A 21,310-nucleotide genomic window follows, 5' to 3' on the forward strand; every position below is an offset into this window, starting at 1 on the left:
TCAAAAAAGCTGTTTTAATAATGCATTAGTAAATGTTAAAATTAGCATTAACTACTGTAAGATTAATAGATGCTGTAGAAGTATTCTTCATGTTATAGTTCATGTTAAAGTAGTTAACTAATGTTAAATAATGAACCTTATTCTAAAGTGTTACCGTAAACATTAGTGTAAATTACTCACAGATGTACCTCACATGTGAAGTTTGAAACAGTTAAAAATTAAAAATTTAAGTTGCAAGTTCCTGCAAAAGGACTGCAGTAGCTGTCAGAATAAGCAAACACACATCTTTGTGGAGTTTGTTGTGCTTATGTAGTTCGCAAACTGCAGACATTATTTTACTAATAAATTAGAAACACTATTCTAAAAACAATATTCTTCAATTTCAGAGAGAACTCTAATGCTCTTCTGTGTTTTAGGACTACAACTGAACAGCTCTGTTGTCAGATACTCATCTGGAAACCTTAGTACAGTTAATGCTGCATAAAATATATTTTCTTGTATTTATACCAGTATTTATACTAAATCCCTGTGCTGTGCTTCCTCTGCTTCTGCTGTAATCCATCACTCTTTCTCTCATGTCTCCATAGTCTTATTGCACTGATCCAGACCTGATTTTAGATCTGAAGAATCTTATAGTGCTGTTTGCAGACACACTGCAGGTGAGTGGAGTAGTACCTGATGATAACATTTTAGAACTTGGGGAGTCATTGGATAGGATTTTTCAAATTACAAATGTTGATTACTTGACATAGATATAAATAATCACATACTGCTATATTTTCTGAGAAAAGTGAATAAAATTTAAAAACAGTATTGTGACAGACAAATAAAGCATTGAATAGACATTTTGAAAAGTGTTTGTTGTTTTATTTCCAAAAAAAATGAATCATAATATATCAAGTTTAAATGTATAAAAACCATTTCATCCTGTTTTCTGCAAAGAGTTGCATTAATTTGCTGTCTGTTTTCAACTGAGATGGACATTATCCACCTCTTCTCCTCCGTCTCACTGCAGGGTTATGGTTTTCCAGTAAACCAGTTGTTTGATATGTTGCTGGAGATGAGGGATCAGTATGGGGAGATCCTGCTGAAAAAGTGGAACCAGTCCTTCAGGTGCTTTCTGACTTCTCTCTCTCCCTTTTCTGTCTCTCTGTTTTCTGCATCTCTATCCCTCAGTTTCTCATTTGAGAAAGGAAAATTATGGCTTGGTTATCACCTTATGACCCTTGAGAAATCCATACTGAAGTAATTACACTAATAGGGTTATGTCACAAATGTAAGGCGCGTTCAATGTAAATCAGATTGCGTTTACTGTAAGTCATTTGTTCTGTTCTTTATTTCAATACTCTGTAACCACACATCCATTTTTTAAATGAAATATCCACTTTCAATGCTCTATATCAAACTACCATTTAAGGAAATTGACTCAATCTGATACCTGTAGTGCTCAGAGATTTATTTTTGCAGAGGTTGTGTATTGGAGGACAGTAGAAGGACAGGGAAATTTTGTCAGACCAAACCATCTAAAATCACTGATCAAATTACCCCCATATGACTAAATCATATTGCTTGAAAGACAAATGTTTTCTTTTTTGTGCTGGGATCCCTTTAAAGAGCATTTAATCCAAAAAATGTCAATTTGTTGTTGAAAAAAATGTTAAAGCTCCTTGGAGGGAGATAGTTACGATTTGTTCGGTTGAGTCTTAAGAGCAGATGACATGGAAAAGTTGTTGTAACCTTGCTGGAATCGTTTTTCCTCCCCTGTCAGAGAAACTTGACTCACTCTATAAAGAATGATGCTTTGGAGTCTTTGAATGGCCAGAATGTCATTACTGTGGGATCAGGCATTCAAGGAAATGTGTTGTGTGTGTTTGCTATGATGAGTTACATAAACACAGACACACGGCTCTTGAGTCCAGTAAATGGTTTTTAGATTATTTAGTCTTCTTTAATATCCTGCTCTTGCCCTCAGGTTTATGATCAGTTTATCTGTGAATGCGGGTCTTTTTCCCCCTCACACGTATTCTGTTGATTTAGGCAAATCTTGGATCAGGACAACTACAGCCCCATTCCCGTGGCATCCCCTGAAGAGTACCAACGAATAGCATGCCAATTCCCCTTCCAGGATCCAGAGCTCGACAAGGTGAACATGAGGCACATAAGAAAGCTTTTATCCCACAGATTTTCTCAGTTACACACCCTCCAGTCTCCACAAAGACACAAATGTCCTCCTGCTGTCCAAGAAGTTGATTACTAACATGAGCATCCCCTGAAATACTTGAACTTAACCATACATTTGAATTCTCCCATTGACGTCAACAAGAACTAATGCCCAATACTGTTATAGCAATTAAAGGATGCTACCTTTCTTTGGTGATAACTGCAGCTGTTCCTTTTCATGCAGTTAAGCTGCCTTTTTGTTTTCTGCATGTGTGCTCTATCAACAGCATTTGTTACAGATTGTCAATAATTTTAATTTTGAGCAAAAAATTTGATTGCATTTAAAGCACTTACAATGGAAGTACACATGGCAAGGCATCTGTTAAAATACACCCCAGAAGTGTCCAACTAGACAGGTAGTCCCACACCAAAAGAATGATTTAGACAACTTTACAGCTCACAAAAACTTTAATGAATAGTTCATGTGTTTAACAAAAATAAAAAGAATCACATTTCTTATTTGAAACCCTCCTGAACACCTGCCCTGTGCTGTAATGTATTTCTTTACTTATTTACTCTTATCATTTTTCTAAACAGATTCCTTTTCCAAAGAAGCTGCCATTTTCTGAATTTGTGCCTAAAGTATACTCGCAACTCAAAGAATTCATCTACGCCTGTCTGAAATATTCGGAGGACTTGCACCTTAGGTAAGAGCGTGCAAACGCTCTTTAAACTATTTCACACCTGCATATATAATCCTCCCATCCAAATGTTCTCATTAGCAAATCATGCTGTCTGGATGCCAGTTTACATACCTATTTTTGAACTGCTTTCTTTTTTTTAACTTTCATTCTTTTGTTATGAAATCACTAAACCTGCGCCATTGTCTTTGGCTATCCCCTAGAGTAGCCGTTGAACTTCAGAGAGGAAGTTCCATCGGCACCAAACAGTTTCTGTGTGTTTTCCTAATTAATTGCATGCTTGGTGCTAGTGGTGTTATTTCAAGGAATTTCTCCCAGTGTTGACTGATCTCTGGTCAGTTTATGAGTTCTTAGAATTACTGATGAGGTTGCCAGATGCGCCGAGCTGTTTAGTGTGGCCTACCCTAAATTCCCATTCTGCAGACTGTTGGACAGAATAAACGGCTTTGTGAAATGGTGCTTCGGTATGATCTCCCTTTATGATATTTCTCAGAAGAGAAGTCCATTTCACAAATGTAGAAAACAAACAGTTGTGAAAACCGCACTTTTAGATTTCTCAGTGATTTACTAAAGACCTGTTTAGCAACCTGTTATATAAAGTCATAGAGTGAACTTTATTTATTTAGTCAAGTATGGCTGTTCCTATTGCTCATGCTTAGAATGGCCTGTGTATTTACTTTTAAGTGACTTGCTCATCCCAATCGTAATTTAAATTTAAATCTAAATCTATACTGTATTTTAAAAAAATCACCACTGTAATCTAGTTATTCAGTTATTGGTTTAAAGCCTGTTCACAGTAAGAACAATACACGTAACCATTACTTTTTAAAAATGGCTTTAACTCCAAGATTAATGGAGTCCACAAATATGACAAAAACAATCATAATCCATCTGACTGTCCACAATTACACTACCTTTTCTTTTCTTTATACTTTTTCTTCAGCAAGGACACATTTAATTGCTCACATGTGACAGTAAAGAAATTTGTTACAAAAGAATTCTATTGCAAATAAATTGTTCATTTGAACTTTCTATTCATGAAAATAAAGAATAATGTGACACTGAAGACAGCTAAAAATTTCAAATTTTCCTTCACAGAAATAAATTACATTTTAAAATTGATTCAAACAGAGAACATTTATTTTAAATTAAAAAATATAAAAATCAAAAACATAAACTTATTTGACCCCAAATATTTGAACTGTATGTTTACAGAACATACTGTAACTGTGGTGTGCACTTAAAATAAACATTACATTATCTTCTATTGGTATTGGCACTTACACAGTTATTGCTATATCCTTTGCGTCACTAATTAGACATGTTTAATTTGGACATATATGGTTATCCAGTACATTTTTCCATAGTGCACCTTAAAATACAGTAGTTTCAAGGATGTTTTTCCTCAAACTAAGAACCTTACTAACGCAGGATTAAAATTCTGGGTCACCTCTGTTTAGGACCAAACCCTCACCCTTTTGTATTAAAATCTCTTAACCATTAATCTCCCAAACACCTCTTAACCCCAGTCATGTTGTGTTGTGATCTGAGATCTCACCGCGTCTCCTAATCTCCTAAACTGAACAGTAGGTCATGGGGTCGAGGCTAAAGGTCACTGTCTGTCGAACCATAGCTGGCATTTCTGTCTGCCTCCTCCTGATTGAGCTATGTACTAAGACGAGTCCTCCCGATTGTGATCGTTTGATGTTCTCTGTCTCTGGCCCCATTAGGTCTGGTTACCTTAAAAGCGGATGTCCCGGTTGGGTATGCTAATCCTTGTGTGTATGTTTGTGTAGTTTTTAGGTTTGTGGTGCAGTTTAGAGGTTTACTGAGGAAATGGGGGAATGTGATTCAGGACAGAGAACACGTAGAAACCGGCATCCTACCAAATTACTACTCCATTATCATCATCATTAGTGATTAGTGTCTGAGAGACTGTCTAGCCAGCCAGACACTCTTAACAGTGTCGCCTGTAGAGTGTTCAGAAAGATGATGCCCATGATAACAGTAGAAAAGTCTTGAAAAGGTGAATGTATTTCCTGACTCATTGGCTTAATTTCAAACAATGATTGTCCTGTCCAAAGACACCCTGTGCACTACAAGTATTGTTTTCAGAGATACATTCTACAATCAATACAAGAATGATTTTAAATGAGCAATAATACCTTTTCCCTGTCTGACAGAGTCTGTGCGTACTAAATTCTTCTAAACTGTCCAGCTGCTCTGTAGCTGCTTTGGACATTGAGGGTAAATGCTTTGTTTATATCAGAGGTGTCAAAGTATTGGAGCCCAGTCGTGCCTGCAAGATTATTTAAGGGAAAAATATGCTAAAAACATTTACAACTATTAATTATGAGTATTATTCTCATGTTGTTCTATTGATTTGTATTATTCTATTTTTAGTTTTTTTATTTCTTAGGACAGCCTAATTTGTTTTGTTGTTATAGCTTGCATCTGAAAGAAGCAGAACATTTCTTTTAATTTTGTGCAACATCACAGAGCTGCACACATTTGCCAAATGTTTGAATGTAGTCTACATCTACATCTTTAGGTAAAATATTAGGAGTAAGAAGTGAATTGTTTTCATGTCTCCTAGCGATGATTATTAAATGTAATAAACCTACATTAGTACAAAATGATTTGATGCTGTTGAAGTGTAACTGAGAAGCAGAACCCTAATTAAAACTGGGCCTAAAATGCACTGTATATTTATTATAATTTTTTTAAATGTCTGATTTGTTTTAATAATTAGAAATATGTTTAAAGTTATTCAGCCAAGAACAGTGGTGTTCTGTTTTTCTTGTCAATGTGAATTGTTTGGTTAAATCTCCCTAATTACTAATTTTGCATAATTATTTAATCTACAGGCATTCACACTGGTGAGTTCTATTTGCTTGCAATTTTGGTCAATCTGATCCTCGATTATAAATGAGACACCCTAAGGGTAGATGGAAAGAACATTATCAATTGTGGCGTTCTGCAGTCAAAGTTTTTTGAATAGTCATCACTAAACCTTATCCTATACACAGTGGTAAAATCATAACATTGGCTTTTAAACTCTGTGGGAATAGTACTCAAAAAGAAGCCATTTAATATTTTACACTTGTATTGTGTTTTAAAGGTGTCCATGCCATATATAATCTTGTATGTATGTTGGGGGAGGAAGTTGTCTCACTTTTATTGGGACCCCTACCAAGTCTTTGGCTACTCACTGCCTCCTCACATTCACCGTTCATGTTCTTATGTGGTTTTTAGAACGTGGCCGATCCCCATGCTCAAATGTCAGTTAAAATTCAACAATAAACATTTGACCTCTTTTGGCCTCAGCGTGTGAGGTCCAGGGCTCCAGATCTAGCTGAAATCCCCCATACACACAGCTAATATAAGAATGCTATCAAATAATGTCTCGACTTGCTGGATCTTTTCGTATTTGACATATTTGTAAAAATGACTCCCTATTAGCACAAGTGTGATTGAATAAGAGGGCAAGAGGCAGCCAGATGGCATTCAGCCAGAGGTCTAAGATAATGGGGGTCAGGATTCTGGGTATGTGTGGAAGGGTGTAGAGAAAAAAACCTGTTGATATTAGAAACGGAAACTTATGACTGGCACACCAAAGGAGCAAAGGAACAGCTCTGCATACTACCCAGACTAGTCCACTGGAGGCAATTAGTCTTTGTGGTCACTCTCCACTAATATTGAGATGAGATGCAGTCAGAGGGGGGAAGGAAGGGGGTTCAAGTCCATGCAGGTGCCTGGAGAACAGATTTTAGGAATGTATGTGACCCCCCCCCCCAACCAATGCATGTCCAGCGAACTTTAGACCTTCACGAGAGCCATATTAACCATATTAACCTGAAGTTACACTTGAGTTGTTTCTAGCTGTAACGTTACTCTTTGTGATGGTTGAATAGCTAATGAACATACGTTCTGTGCTAACTGATGTGAGCCGTATCTGTCTCGCTTGCTGCTTCTGTTTAGTTTTTCTTTTTCCAATTAAGTTTTTTGGACATTTTCAGTCTCCGTTGGTTCCCTGATCATCTGTTTCTCTCAGATCATTGTTTATCAGACTGATCCCTACCCTAATTTTCACTGAAAAAGTGAGAGAGTTAAATGGATGAATAAATCAAATGTAAAACGTCTGTGTTTAATCAGACTACAATTTCTCTTTCTGTTTCGCAGCTCCCTCCCTCTTTAGATGAGGAATAGCCAGAGGCCTTTGGATTTATCCAGACACTGTCAGTTTCCAGATAATCACAAAAAGAACAATGCCTCACTTTAAGTTCTCACTATAAAGCCAGGCCTTTCTTTTTCACCCTACTTCTATACTGGGAACATTTCCAAATTGTAATGTACAAAATCAGAGCTATGTTATGGTAATGAACATCTGTAAGCCAGTGACCATAACCCAACATGGCATTTGCTAAAATTTGAACAAAGCTTAAACGAAGTAACACAGAAAATGTCTCACGGTCACCTAGAGTTTGCAGCAGGACAGTAGATGTTAATATTTTAATCTTGAGTATTGGTCTGTAAGCAACGTTCCATCATCTTGTGATCGATTGGCACCTCCTTTTCTCCCTTTATGTCCTCCATCTCTCTGCTCCATTCGGCTCTCCTCTTGCCAAGTCAGTGGAGGGAGCTCAGAGATTTTTCCCCCTGCTGAGGAGAGGAACGTTTTTCAAATTCCTCCTCTGCTTTTCTCGAAACAATGAGAGACGATTTAGTAATTTGCGAGGAATGCGTTTGTTGCTCAGATTGAGGGGGAAAACTCTTGCATCCTGGGCATTGGCTCACATTTACAGACACGCTTAAGACATATTGTCCCTTTCTTTCTTTTAACTCTCTTTTAATTATTTGTGAGTCAGTCTGTGGTGGGAAGTAGAGAAAGATGCAGCTGTACTAACGCGCACTAGCCCGCTTTGCTCCTCCCCTCCCCCATCGGTCTTCAATAAAACAGAAGAGAAGAGTAAAGAAAAGGGATATCCACCTCTTTCCCTCATGTTGATTTAAACAGTATTTCTGTGTGTGGTTGTTCTCTGGTTTTTGGAACATGCGTTACTGAAATCCAGACGGTGTTATTGGGCCCTGATGAGTGGTTTTAAATCCCACCCATAGTCTGTGAGTGTTCATGTGTGTAGGCCTCTCCATCTTATTCACTACATCTTTTTGGTTCCAGTTTGTGCCATTTTTCTCTCAGAGGAGGTGGAGTATTAAGGCTGTGATTAGAGCACATTGGACGCTCTGTGAGTCAGAACGATGCTTATGTAAATCTGGACCACAAAAACATCTTGCTTACGATTCTGCTCTCCAAAAGTTGGGTCTGAAATAAAATCATTTGCACCAAGTATTTATAGAAGTGTTCAATGAGACCTGGAGTCTCTTACGCTCACCAATGCTTTATTTACATTAAAAATAATTTCAAACAATAAAATTATAAAAATAACATTAACATAAGCATTTTTTGTAGCAACTGTGAGACTTTTTTTAGGATAGAAGAAAGCCTTTTTATTGAAGAGTGATATGTTATGTTTTGTCTGTTGTGCAGCACTTATGTTGCTTTTAAGGTGCTATAAAAAATCTGACCTTGCCTTTTTTTTTAGGATTCTTTGATGAATAGAAAGTTAAAAAGAATAGTGTTTATTTTAAATATTTTTTTGTAATAATATCTTTACTAACACTTTTAATCAATGTAATGCATTCTTGCAAAAAAAAATGTATTAATTTATAAAAAAAAAAAAATGCTGACCCCAATTTTTTTAACAGTAGTGTATTTAATTTAAGGGCTCTAAGCAACTTGGACATTGAGCATCTTATTAATTTTTTTTGGGGGTAAGCTAATACAGATTCCTTCTTATTAAAAAAAAGAGGAAATAACTGAATATATTTCTTGTTGTGTGTGGGGCAGGACGCAGTCCTCTGCGGGTACAGTTTGTCCCTCCAATCCTCAATATGTGGTTATGTATTTGCTTTATAGATATAAACACATACTTATAACTATATTCCTAATTAGATGAATTTTCATGTTCAGCTCTACAGAAATTGATGACATGATCCGCAAGTCTACAAACCTCCTTCTCACACGAACCCTTAGCCACTGCCTACAGTATGCCATAAAGAAGAAAAACGTAGGACTGGCAGAGGTGAGGATCTTTTTATTTTCTTCCATCTGTTTCTGTTTTTATATTCCCACATCCATGTTGCTCCTCTTTGATGTTGTATCAGTCCACTGTCTTCTAGTTTTCTGCGCTGGAAACCTGGTCTTAAATAATACGATTATTTCACTCTCCACTAGTAATCTCAATCAATCAAAAACTTCATTCAAATAAACAACACCCTTTTTCTGTGATTAATCGTGATTAATCGCACACTTCATGAAATTAAGCATAGACCATTTATCTTGTTTCAAATGTTCATTTTGTCATCATTTGCTATATCCAGCAAAGTAAACCAAAGGATTGAAGGGTGATTCTCAAAAATCAGAAGGAAACCAAAGAACCAAATAACCCATATAAACACATATGAAAGGAAAAAAAATCTGAATAATGAACAGGACCTCATGGAGATGCAAAAAAAAAAAAACCTAAACCAACCGCCTGCTGACTGCATATATTTACTATAGTACCGGGATCCATTCAGTATAACTAAACAAAGCAACATAAAAGTGACAAATCAAAAACAACGTTAACAACATGAATGTACGGAAATGTCTGTGCCTGTGCATAAATACAATGTGTGATCAGTGCGTCAAGAGCACTTATACACACATTATTATAACGGATTCACACGTGCTTCCTGTATGACTCCTGTACCCAACCGCGATCGTCTTTACCTTGATTGCAGTCTTCATCCATCAAAACTCTACTAGTGAGACTAGTTATCCAGTCGAGAAAAAGTAGTTTGCGTCTCATCTGGCCATACAGCGGTGGGATGTGTTGACAATCCGTTCCGTTTGTACTTCACACAGCACGTGTGAGGTGTAAGGGCTCGCGCTCTTTAGAGATTATCACAAAATATGACAGAGCTCGTGTTTTAAAGCGAAACACACTGGAATGAATCATTCACTGAAAACGCAATGCAAGTCTCTGTTCTCCCTGCAATCTCTGAAGTAATCAGTCTAATTTCCTTTATATTAGCGCTTTTGTGGCCGGATTGTTTGAATGCATTCACTTACTGGATCATTGGACTGGAAACTTTCCCAGAGTTTAGCTGATTAAAAATGATCTGATTGCAAGCAGAGAAGCCAAAATTGGGTTAAAGGGTTAGAATAGAAATTGTGCTTCAGCAATTTTGCATTAATAGCATTAAATTATTTTAACATGTTAAGGATTGTAAAATTAATCACAAGCATTAACGTGTTAAAGTTGACACCACTCCTCTCCACATATCTTGTAGATAGACCACCTTAAAACTCTAGTAGCCTTTCTCACCAAGGATGGGAACCATTTTTTTTTTTATTTTTTTTTATTTACCCGCTATTTTTTATTTAAATATATAGAACAACTCTCTATGCATGTTATATTTTAGCATTCAATTACACTTACACTATAGCATGTTATCCTCTTATGGAGAGTATTGACTACATGCAAATTTAAAAATCAAGTAAACAGTTGGTTTCTTTTAAGCGATTTCTTTTGAAGTGCTCACAAATAAAAGCTGATTTATACTTCTGCGTCGAAACTACGCCATAGGTTGGGCGTAGCACGTATAGCCTATGGCACAGAAATGTAACAACGTGTCAATTCTACACAGACCACAAGTGCTGTGATTGGTCTGCTGGTCTGTGATTGGTCAACTAGAGATGTAACGATTCACTCAACTCATGATTTGATTAGATTTGATTCACGATTTTGATTACATGATTAGATTTCCTTGACTTGGCACCCGATGGGCTTGCAGACCTCTAGCTACAACCCCTACAAAAATCTGCCATAGCGGTGCATTTCCTCATAGGCATCTCCGTTTTAAATTTTTTCGTTTTTGAGCGTTTTAAAATAAATTATATGTTCTTCTTTATGAACAAATATGAACAAATTATCTGTTCATATTTAACACTCAAGCTGCAAAAGAAGTCGCTTTCTATTTGCTGCAATCAATTCTTCTTTGGCTTTTGCCTTGATGCTGTGGGTTACACCATCAACATGCCCGTGGACACTTCATACTAGAGGTCTGCATGTGTAATTGCATGTCGATGAGGACAACAACGCAGAATTATAAATAAAAAACTGACAGAGAAGTAGTAAATCAGCCTTTAGACATTTGATCAAATAAGACTTTTGATCTTGACAAATAATGATCAGACTCTTCAAAATGTGTTACTTCAAAAAAAGTGCATTGCTGTATCTAAACAACAGCATTTAATGTCAAAGGCCAATCTGAAATGGACTGTCCACAACAGTGGCAGGCAGATATGGCAAGTTGACCTGCCACTGGCTGGTGACGTGTAATTTTTCCCACCCTGCTCTCACTCCATCCCTGCTTTACTCTGCCCGTGTTTCTCACTCAAATGTGGTTAGTTTCTTCTCCGCTCTGCTGATTCTGCTTGCAGTCTGGCCTGTTTATAACCCCTCGAATCCAGATGTGTTTGGTTCAGTCGGGTGCCGCTGATGAGAAAATGATGAAAGAATAGCAGAGAAAGAAAGAAAGACATTCAGTATTGTATTTTAAAAAAGCAAAAGCTTTATTGTTGGTTTCAGGTAGTTTGCACAGCAAAGTCTAGTCTTACTACTACCTTCACACACACACACACACACACACACACACACTGACACACACCAGATCAGATATCAAGCTCCTTCCTCCCCCTGTCTTGCCCCGGATCTGGCAGAGGTGCGGAAGTGTGACCCTGGCTCTGCATCGGGCTTCCCTCCCTGCATGGTGCACCATGACTGGAGAGCGAGAGGGAGGGAAGAACGGGTCCAAGTTAAATGTCTGGCCTCAATTAGCACCAATGTGCCTCAGCGCCTTGCTGCTGACAGCCTTGCCCTGCCTGTGGACCTCAAACTCTACACCACAGAACAGCTAACTGAACCTAGAGCAGCTCCTGGTCTGTTTCCCACAGACAGATTCTCTCTGTCCCTTTAAATGTACCCTTGACTTCCTCTCTATGCCCTTTCCCCTTTGGAATTACTCCCACTTGGGGCTTTTGCTGGTTGTTATTACGCATACCTCCAGAATCTTTTCCCCAAAGCACTGCTTTTTTCTGTGATGACTGTACTACCTATGCAGTTTTACTAAAGTTGGTTGAAAATGTGATGCATTACTATTGAAAGACAAGCTCTATTAGATGTGTACCTGTACCAGTAAACTATGCTGATCCAGCAACATAACTGTGTAAATTAAGTTTAGCAAAGTAATATGCACTACTACATAAAGGGGTCATATGATGCGATTTCAAGTTTTCCTTTCTATTTGGAGTGTTACAAGCTGTTCGTGAATAGATAAGATCCTTGAAGTTGCAAAGACTAAAGTCTCAAACCCAAAGAGATATTCTTTATAAAAATTAAGACTCGTCCACACCCTCCTAAAACGCCTCGTTTAAACGACTACTTTGTTTGGCCTTCCAAAAGAGGACACAACTAGAAATCAACACAAATACTCAGGCATGTGCAGTGCAGACACGGCATCACAGTATGCAAAACCACGAAACATACCCGACAAACCATCAAACAACTCACCCAACAACAACACAATCTATAGCTGGCCAATCAGAGCACACCTCGCTTTTCAGAACGATGAGCTTTGTAAAAATCGATGCGTTTCAGAAAGGCTGGGCATAGATGACAAACAATAATGTACAATATGTGGAAAATAATTTGTGTTTTTAACCTTAAAACGCATTTTCACATTTCATTACACCAAATACACAAAATAATGTTCTTTTTAGCAACATCCTATGACGAGGTTTAAAGTTTGTGGTTGGTAATTTTTTTATGTAAAGAAGTTTTATGCTCACCAAGACAGTATTTTTTTTTAACAAAAAAATACAGTAAAAACAGTAATATTGTGAAATTATTACAATTGTAAATAATTGTTTCCTATTCCAATATATTGTAAAATTTAATTTATTCCTGTAATGGCAAAGCTGAAGCAGCCATTACCCCAGTCTTCAGTGTCACAAACCTACATTTCTACACCTTTTCATGTATGTACTGTAATTGCGCTTTGTCAGTAAAAACTGATTTGGACAAAAATGGATCAGTCATAATTTGAAATCACTTTTGATTCCCAAAGTTGGTTCAGATCATCATCAACACCACTCACCTGGAGCAGTCCTGTCACTACCTAGAAGAGTTCATCTCCAATATAACCAACGTGCCTCCTGACACCATTAATGCTACCAAACTCTATGGAACCTCCACCTTCAAGGTAGGAGCCTGCAGCTAAGATGTCAATATACACCCACCCACCTACCCATCCACCCCACACACACACACGGATTGTGTGGATTACTATTCAGTATTTTTACAATACATTTTGTGCCTGTTTAGGATTCTCTTCTCTTTCTTTCTGTATAGGATGCAAGGCATGCCGCTGAAGAGGAGATCTACACTAACCTGAATCAAAAGATTGACCAGTTTCTGCAGCTGGCTGATTATGATTGGACGGCAGCACAGGGAGGTGCGCAGGCCAGTGACTACCTGAGTGACCTCATCGCTTTCCTCTGTAGCACTTTTGCAGTGTTCACTCACCTGCCTGTGAGTATTTCATCCACACACGCATGAAGATTTTGCTCCTTTTGTGTAAAAGCCATTTTTGCACTCTGACTATGTGATTACTTAAAATAATTACAGTTTTTGGACACAGCCAAGAAAAGGTTATGTTCCTTTGCACCTCCAAATTTCACTTTAGTCTGAATTTTGACTTTCTATCCTTCCTGATATTGCATATTGCCTTTTATATTTTGCAAAAACAAAATTTGCTCCTTAAAAATAGAACTGAGGTTGGACTAAAGTAAGATATTTTGCAGTGGCGACAGAGGCAACCGTCTAGGGTGGCACACACTTTGCTTCTCTTTTGCTCATTTACATCAGTTTTATACACACTACCGTTCAAAAGTTTGGGACTGGTAAGATGTCCAATGCTTACTAAAGCTGAATTTATTTGATCAAAAAACAGCAATATTGTGAAATGGTATTACAATTTAAAATAATTTTTTAATGTATTTAAAAATGTAATTTATCAATGTGATGACTGATAAACTACATTTTCAGCATTATTTCTCCAGTCTTCAGTGTCACATGATCCTTCATGAAATCATTCTTATATGCTGATTTCATGCTCAGGAAACATTTACATTAATATCATTATTAAAAACTGTTTTTTGGAAGCAGTGATACATTTTTTCCAGGATTCTTTGGTGAATATGAGGTTCAAAAGAACAGCGTTTATTTGAAAGAAATATTTTGCAAAATTGTAAATTTGTGTATGTACTGTCACTTTTGATCAATTGTATGCATCCTAGCTGAATAAAATATTTAATTTAATTTATTAAAAAAAAAATCATACTGACTCCAAACTTTTAATTAGTTGTGTATGTTAATAAATTATTATTATTATTATTATAATTAATAATAATAATAACAATAATACAGGTAATTAATTATTTCATACAAATTTTAAATTATTATTATTTTTTATTTGTCATGCTATTTGTCTTTCACCTCGTGGTCCTGCTGCACAGGCTCAACATGCTCTGCCTGAAACTGTGGTCTCTTCTATTTGACACCATTGCTTTAAAGAAAATTTTACTCACAGTACACTTGAACTTTGATGGAAAGCTAAGTATGGTCATAGCAAGTAAGAGTATTGCAGTGTTCTGGGCTTGCAAGCCCCAGTGTGGCTCAGCTGATATGGAGTTAAAAAGATCATGTTGTGTGACCTTAGGTTTCAGCTTTTCACAGCCCGGCCCTGACCCCTGTCATGAGGGAGTTCTGATAATTAAAGAATTTAAGAGTTTTCCTTCCTACGGGCCTTAACCAAACACCTTCCCGTGTTTGCATGACTGGCTGGAATTGTCTCTGATCCAGGGTTGGTGGCAGTAATGCTGCTTCCTGCGCTCCTGTAATCTCTTAAATCCTGAACTGCCCTTTTTCTAAGCTTTCAGTAACAGAGAAATACGACCCTTTCAGCCCGCTGCAAAACAGCCCTCACGTTCTTGGCTGGATTTGACCAACAGGGGGCAATGTTTGTACGACCCCAGGTTGGGTTGAAGTCAGGCTGAATGTCTCACATTCTCCGTCGACGCAAACCCACACAAAACACCAAACCACACACGTACGGTCAAACGATCATGTACTCTTCCAGATACGCTGCTTATATTATTGTGTTTGCACATTCCAGCTCTGCATGTGAACATAGTGCATCCTGTTTCAGTCAGCCCCATCCATGTCCCCAGTTCACACTCCTGATGGTTTTCAGGAAAGGTCAAGAACTGTCTGTTTGTGTGTGTGAAAGTGACCCTGCAGTCAAGTTCACAGCCAAAACTCTGATAATGACTCCAAAGCCACAGGTCCATCAGTCACGCTCCCCTGCTCGGCCTCTCCCACCTGACCACAAACCATCTTTGACACTCAGAGGGACTTTCTGTATCGATCGTAAACAGTTTGGCCAAATTGATATGGGACAGTGCGGTTGACCGACTTCATTTGAACCCAGGGGGAGTCATAAATGTGTCCTTTTGACCTACATTTTTGTCTCTGTCTATCTTCTGTAGGGCAATGCTATAGAGCACGCCACGCTACCGGTGAGTATGGTTACAGTGTGGTCTAACTTCAGGCATAACCTTGGCCATTTCTCGTCACAGTACTTCCGCATGCTGCCTGGTGTTCATCTGACCCATTCATAGATTTTTAAATGCATTTTTAATGCTGGTTATGGAACACAAATGAGGTGACAGTAGTGCTGCTTTGTGCCTTTGGTTTCTAGAATTTGTTTGTAGATCTTTACTGTAAAATTCAGCTAATGGTGTGGATTTTTGTGTGCCCTGCACCAATAATGTTACTTTGCATAGGCTTATATGCAGAGTAAACAATGTGAAAATGGATTTTTGCTTAAATCCATGTACTACTGACAACATAAAGCATCATATGATGGTGATTTACTGTGGAAAGTGTGTTAAGGCCTGTATTAAACATAAACACACAAGGCCCACTCATGTATGCTCAAGAATAGAGAGAACGACAGGTAACAGTCAGGATTTAAATTTGTGGCTGTACACTGTGGTTTGAGAGAAAAAATTCTCAGGTTGTCAACTCCTTTCCTGACATTTTTTGGAAAAACAGTATTTTTCTTGATGGAACTGAATGATTGGCAGGGCACTTAGGGTTGGGGAGCCTTTTTTGTGCCATAACATGCTGTTTCTACGTGGTGGTCTGTTCATAGACTGATATGCTTCAGCAAACATTTTGTGAGTGTTTTTTGCTGTCTGATCCATAAAACCTTTTGTGTGCAATCTCAAACATGCAGTGTTTCTTGTCATTACTGAGCTGATGCTGGCAAGATGCTCTGAAAATGTGGCGGCTTATATGGGGAGCTTTATATTGTAGTGTCTTACGCAGACACAAAAATAGATGTCCACTCTGTCTGCTAGAAGAATGTTTTCAGCTTTGTGTTTTCTTATTTAATTTGAAAGTGGTTTGTTTCAAAATCTTGATTGTTACTTATTAAATTTATGAGGTGGATCACGTGAGCTCCCCTGTCTGCTCTCCATTTGTAGTTGGCATTTACGTCACACTGTACATTTGCCTGAAGTTGAACTCTGCTCAGCTTCATTTGCATCACCAATGGTTGTCATTTCTGGTGTTGCCTAAATCATAAACATTTAATGTCAGCAACTTACACTGCCGTTCAAATGTTTGTGGTCAGTAAGATTTATTTTTTAAAGAAATAAATACACCAATATTAAATTAAAAGTTATTTTAAATTGTAATATTTCACAATATTACTGTTTTAATGTATTGATCAAGTAAACGCAGCATTGGTGAGAATAAGAGACTTTTTTTCTTTCAAAAGCATAAAAATATCTTACCGATCCCAAACTTTTTAACAGTAGAATATGATTGCTTTGTTGCTGTAAATAACTTTCATTAGTTATTTATCCATCCAAGTTTGATTCTGAATTGAATTGAATTTAAAACATTGCAAAAACAATTAAGCAGCCTTTCCGCTTTCACAAATTTTTTTTTTGTTAAAACCTTTAAAAACAGCTCTTTTATTCATTTCCAAAGCAAGGTGTCAAAATGTGTGTTGGATTTCTGATTTGCTTCTTGGCCTACTGTACTGTAGCTGTGGGAAACCCAGAGGTAACAGAGAGGCCTTCCATATCAAATATCATCAAGCACCTTGTAAGAGGAACACTATTTGTCATTATTTACTTCAAATCTGATTTGAGCTCCAAACTCATTGGCTGCCGTCTCTGTTTTCCCTTTGTGTTTGTGAAATGCTGGAACGGTTCAGCATGGTGTCGGGAAGTTCAACACATATTATCTCCCTTCCTCTGACCAGAGCGTAATCAGCACAGACAGGCATCGGTTATCCTCGAGCAATAGTCTCTGCTTCTCATTAGGATGTCGTGAGTGTACATACATTGTTTTTACAAACAGGGATCGGTGTGTGTTGCATAAATAAGCGGAAGTGTTTGAAATATGAGTCCGTTGAGAGAGCCTCTCTGCTGAGTTTTTTCCAGGGCTGACGTGTGGTGTGTGTTGGGGTTTTGTTTGTAGAATTGGTTGTAATTTTTCAAACATAGTATTATTATTATTATTAGAAGTCTACATTGGCCCACTGTTCAGAACCTTTTGTTCTAGTATTCCTCCTCCTCTTTATCCCTCTTTCTTACTTTATTATTGTTTCTCTTTCTGTCTCACTGTACTGTGTGTTCTGTTTATTTTGACAGCCAATTGCTGTTGAGTAGTTTTTAATGAGGGCTTTGATGAGCCTTTGTTCAATTAAGGGGCTGGAGAGGAGGAGTGCAAGCCTCCTCTAACTGTTCACTCATTTCACCCTTTCCCTACTTTTTTTTTTTTTTTTTTTTTTAAATTTCACTCCCTCTTTCGAGCCCCTGAGCTAATTGTTAACATCCCCCTGCCCTGAACTGTAAAAACAAATGTGCTACTGTGAGAGGGGTGAGCCATATGAAGCAGAACTGTTTAAATCAGACCCTAAACACACATATCTTTGAACGAAGGCTCCTGTGTTAGTGTTGACAGTAGCTAATCTGATCAGATTTAAACATGGCTGGTTGAAACCGGTAAATGGATGCACCTGAGATTAAATCCCTAGTTGATTCGCCTGTGATGTGCGAAATGCTATCTAGGTTCTTTACCAATTTTCAGTTCATATCAAACTTCTTTACATTCTGATACAGTGTGATACATGCACTGCACTTCAAGAGTTTAGACACATCTAGTTTTCCACATTTTGAATTACTGTAGTCATTAGAACTCATTTAAAAACAACTTGCTTCGGATATAAAATAAATTAGAAATGTAAATGAATTAATCTCAGTTGCACTCATGTAATTTTCTTTCCTTTTGTTCAGTAAGAATTTAGGGCTTGAAATGTTTTCGTTTCTAAATTAATTGGACAGCAGAAAATATTACATGCCCACATAAATGCACATATAAATTAAAGATCAATACAAGGAAATTGAATATCTGTTCACCCCCTCCAAGATGTGCAATCATCAGTAATGACTCTTATTTGTTTCAAAAAATCAAAGCTTACCACATTGAGTTTACAAACGCCTCCAATCAGACCAAATGACTCATGAGTGATTAGAATGTCCCCAGTAGGAGACAGGTATCCGTGTGTGTCTTCATTCCACCATGAGGACCAGAAACAACAAACCCCTTACTACTTTGGCCTCTGTGATTTATTACGGCTATTTACACATAAACAGACGGTAGACCGGAAAACAAGTGTGTTTATTTTTTAATCACTGCAGCGCATAGCATGCACTCTTAATCATCTATAATCGCCTAGTTAGTGCTTCATCCTGATTAGTGGCTGGCTGAATACTACTGCAATGTGTGTACATATGCGTAGCTGTGCTGACTGTTCTGTGGTATTTGTTAAGCTATGTTATGCTCCGTTCATGTCCAACACGCTAAACCGTTTTCTACTCATTAGATCCATGTCATCTGTAGATTAACAAAGGCCGTAGGTTTATCAGAAGCTGCTGGAGATGGATTAGAGCAGTTACACATGGGACCTGACCCCACACAGGACACAATCACACTCCTCCATCCTCCTCTTTTTGGAGTGAGAGAGGAAGGGAGAGCTTTTCCTTTCAACCCCATCTGACCTCCTTTCAGGTCTTTGTCGGTCAGGTGTGTGTACGGTGTACTTTATACGACTGTGTACAAAAAACCTTTTTGGCTAAGTGAAGTTCAAAGCCATATGGCCAACTGATGATCCTCCCCAGTTCTCACCCTCTGATTCTGTAAGAACAACCTTATTTTGTGGCTGTGCTGCAAACCATGTGCTCACACAATGTGAAGTGACCCTGAAAAGTATTTGTAAACATTTTTAAAACCGAATGAGGTTCATTGCATTAGATATCTTTATATATAGCCAAGTGGAATTAATTGTAAAGATGGCTGCGAGTGCAAACCATGTCCGTAGTAAATGTGGTGAAAAACTTTGGAGTAGCTGGTTAGATTTGGCTCAGAAAAGAAAAGTTAGTTGAGAATTGGTCTCACACATCACTTGTGTTTCTGATGCCACCTGTTTTCAAATGCAGTGACATTTATTTATTTATTTTTTTTTATCTTTAATTTAATTTAATTTAATTTTACTGCTGTTTTGAATAGTTACTTCATTTTATTTTATTTTATTTTATTTTATTTTATTTTATTTATTTTATTTTATTTTATTTTATTTTATTTTATTTTATTTTATCTGAGCATTGGTTAGTTAGTTAATGCTAGTGGCTTCCATTTAAGAAATGACTACAGTGGATTTTCCATGGTAGATGGAGAGAGACAGAGGAAGAGGAGGAAAGGATGAGATGACTTCGGAGCAAAGAGGGCATTGTCTTGATTTCTGTTTTTCTTCCATTCTCTACCCATCTAACATGGACAAAAAGGGATAAAAAAAGACCTGACCCTCTCTCTCTTATGGATTTACTGTGTATTGATCCCTCCTTTCACTAGATTTATTGCCCAAGTGTTTTCAGTGTGCAGGAAGTCCTCTTGTATAATGGTCTTTTGTTTTTATTTTTTGACTCCATAAGATAAAAATCCCGCATAGACTCTTGGCCCTCCAGTCTGCTGTTTTCTTCCAAGTTTAGTGTCATATTAATAGCTGTGGATCTCCCCTGAAGTGTTACCCTGATTGTCAGGAAGGCGCTGAATGGCATATTCCTCCCTTTTATTTCTCCTATGGCATATTTGAGGTTTTCGGCTTGGATCTTAATTTGTGTGTGTATCTGCATGTGTGATGGTGAATGTGTGTTGATGTTTATAAACAGCACTGCAGTTCTCCCGGTTAAATGTCCACCAGAGTGCTGCTAAGCTCCACTTTTTATGTTTGTGAGATTGCATGTGTTCATGGACTTGTTTGGTCGTAAATACAATATCGTGTGTGTGTGTGTGTGTGTGTGTGCTCATGGAGACTACATAAGAGACCAGAATGCAGCAGATTCTGCCAGTTGATTGAAAGAAAGGAGTATCACACAAGTTTCAGTTTGACAGATAAAAATGAGGGGAGAAACATGCAAACTTAATTCAAATTAATGTCCAAAGTTTTACCACTTGCTGTATAGGGTCATGCTGTATGTGAAAGATACCCCATATGTGAACCTCACATATCTTTGTTTTCTCCCTCCCCTTTCCTTCTTTCTCTGTAGGGGAAGGTGGCTCAGACAGCATGTATGTCAGCTTGTAAACACCTTTCAACCTCCCTGCTGCAGCTGCTGTTGGAGGCTGATGTCAGGCAAGTGTCTATGGGAGCCCTGCAGCAGTTCAACGTGGATGTCAAAGAGTGCGAGAGTAAGTTTGACCTGGAGCAAAAAGCTGAATGACCATTCATAAGCCTCCTTAAACCTGACTGCATGATTGTGTTTCATTCTGTTTGTGGCCCAGTTTAAAAAAATTCCTAATTTGTACTGGAGGCTATTACACCACAATGCTGTGTCTGCTGTAACCACCTTTCATTTGACACCGCTTTCTTAGAGATTGAGGTGAAAGTTAGAGAAAAAGGTGAGTATGCATTTTTAGCTAGAGCTTGAGATTTTTTGCTTGTATCCAGTTTTGTCAGGTCCGCTGTTTTCCAGTGGAATTGGGCTACTTTAACACTGTTGCCGCGGGTTGTTTTTTTATTTCCGCGGGTTGAAGTGACCCCAATAACATGATATTTACCCCCTGGAACAGCCTTTGTACCGTTGGGAACCCCCTAATACACGATTTGGCTATTTTTGGGCTAGTTGTAAGTAACAATTGGGCAGG

At 37.8% G+C, this 21,310-nt stretch overlaps 1 protein-coding gene across 4 annotated transcripts in view; it reads left to right on the plus strand.

Annotated features, from left to right (window-relative positions):
* LOC109093705 (exocyst complex component 6B-like) overlaps positions 1-21,310 on the plus strand; it is a 90,769-nt gene that overhangs the window by 40,427 nt on the left and 29,032 nt on the right. For 2 of the 4 annotated variants that reach the window (XM_042759862.1, XM_042759864.1), the window contains exons 12-20: positions 588-659; positions 1,016-1,113; positions 2,038-2,143; positions 2,758-2,867; positions 8,893-9,004; positions 13,095-13,229; positions 13,379-13,558; positions 15,577-15,606; positions 20,713-20,854. In XM_042759862.1, the coding sequence (XP_042615796.1) occupies positions 588-659; positions 1,016-1,113; positions 2,038-2,143; positions 2,758-2,867; positions 8,893-9,004; positions 13,095-13,229; positions 13,379-13,558; positions 15,577-15,606; positions 20,713-20,854 (985 nt within the window). The remainder of the gene's footprint in view (positions 1-587; positions 660-1,015; positions 1,114-2,037; positions 2,144-2,757; positions 2,868-8,892; positions 9,005-13,094; positions 13,230-13,378; positions 13,559-15,576; positions 15,607-20,712; positions 20,855-21,310) is intronic. The other 2 variants (XM_042759865.1, XM_042759866.1) reach the window with 1 other exon arrangement.

This window comes from Cyprinus carpio, chromosome A7 (assembly GCF_018340385.1).
Source record: "Cyprinus carpio isolate SPL01 chromosome A7, ASM1834038v1, whole genome shotgun sequence".
Lineage (NCBI taxonomy): Eukaryota > Metazoa > Chordata > Actinopteri > Cypriniformes > Cyprinidae > Cyprinus > Cyprinus carpio.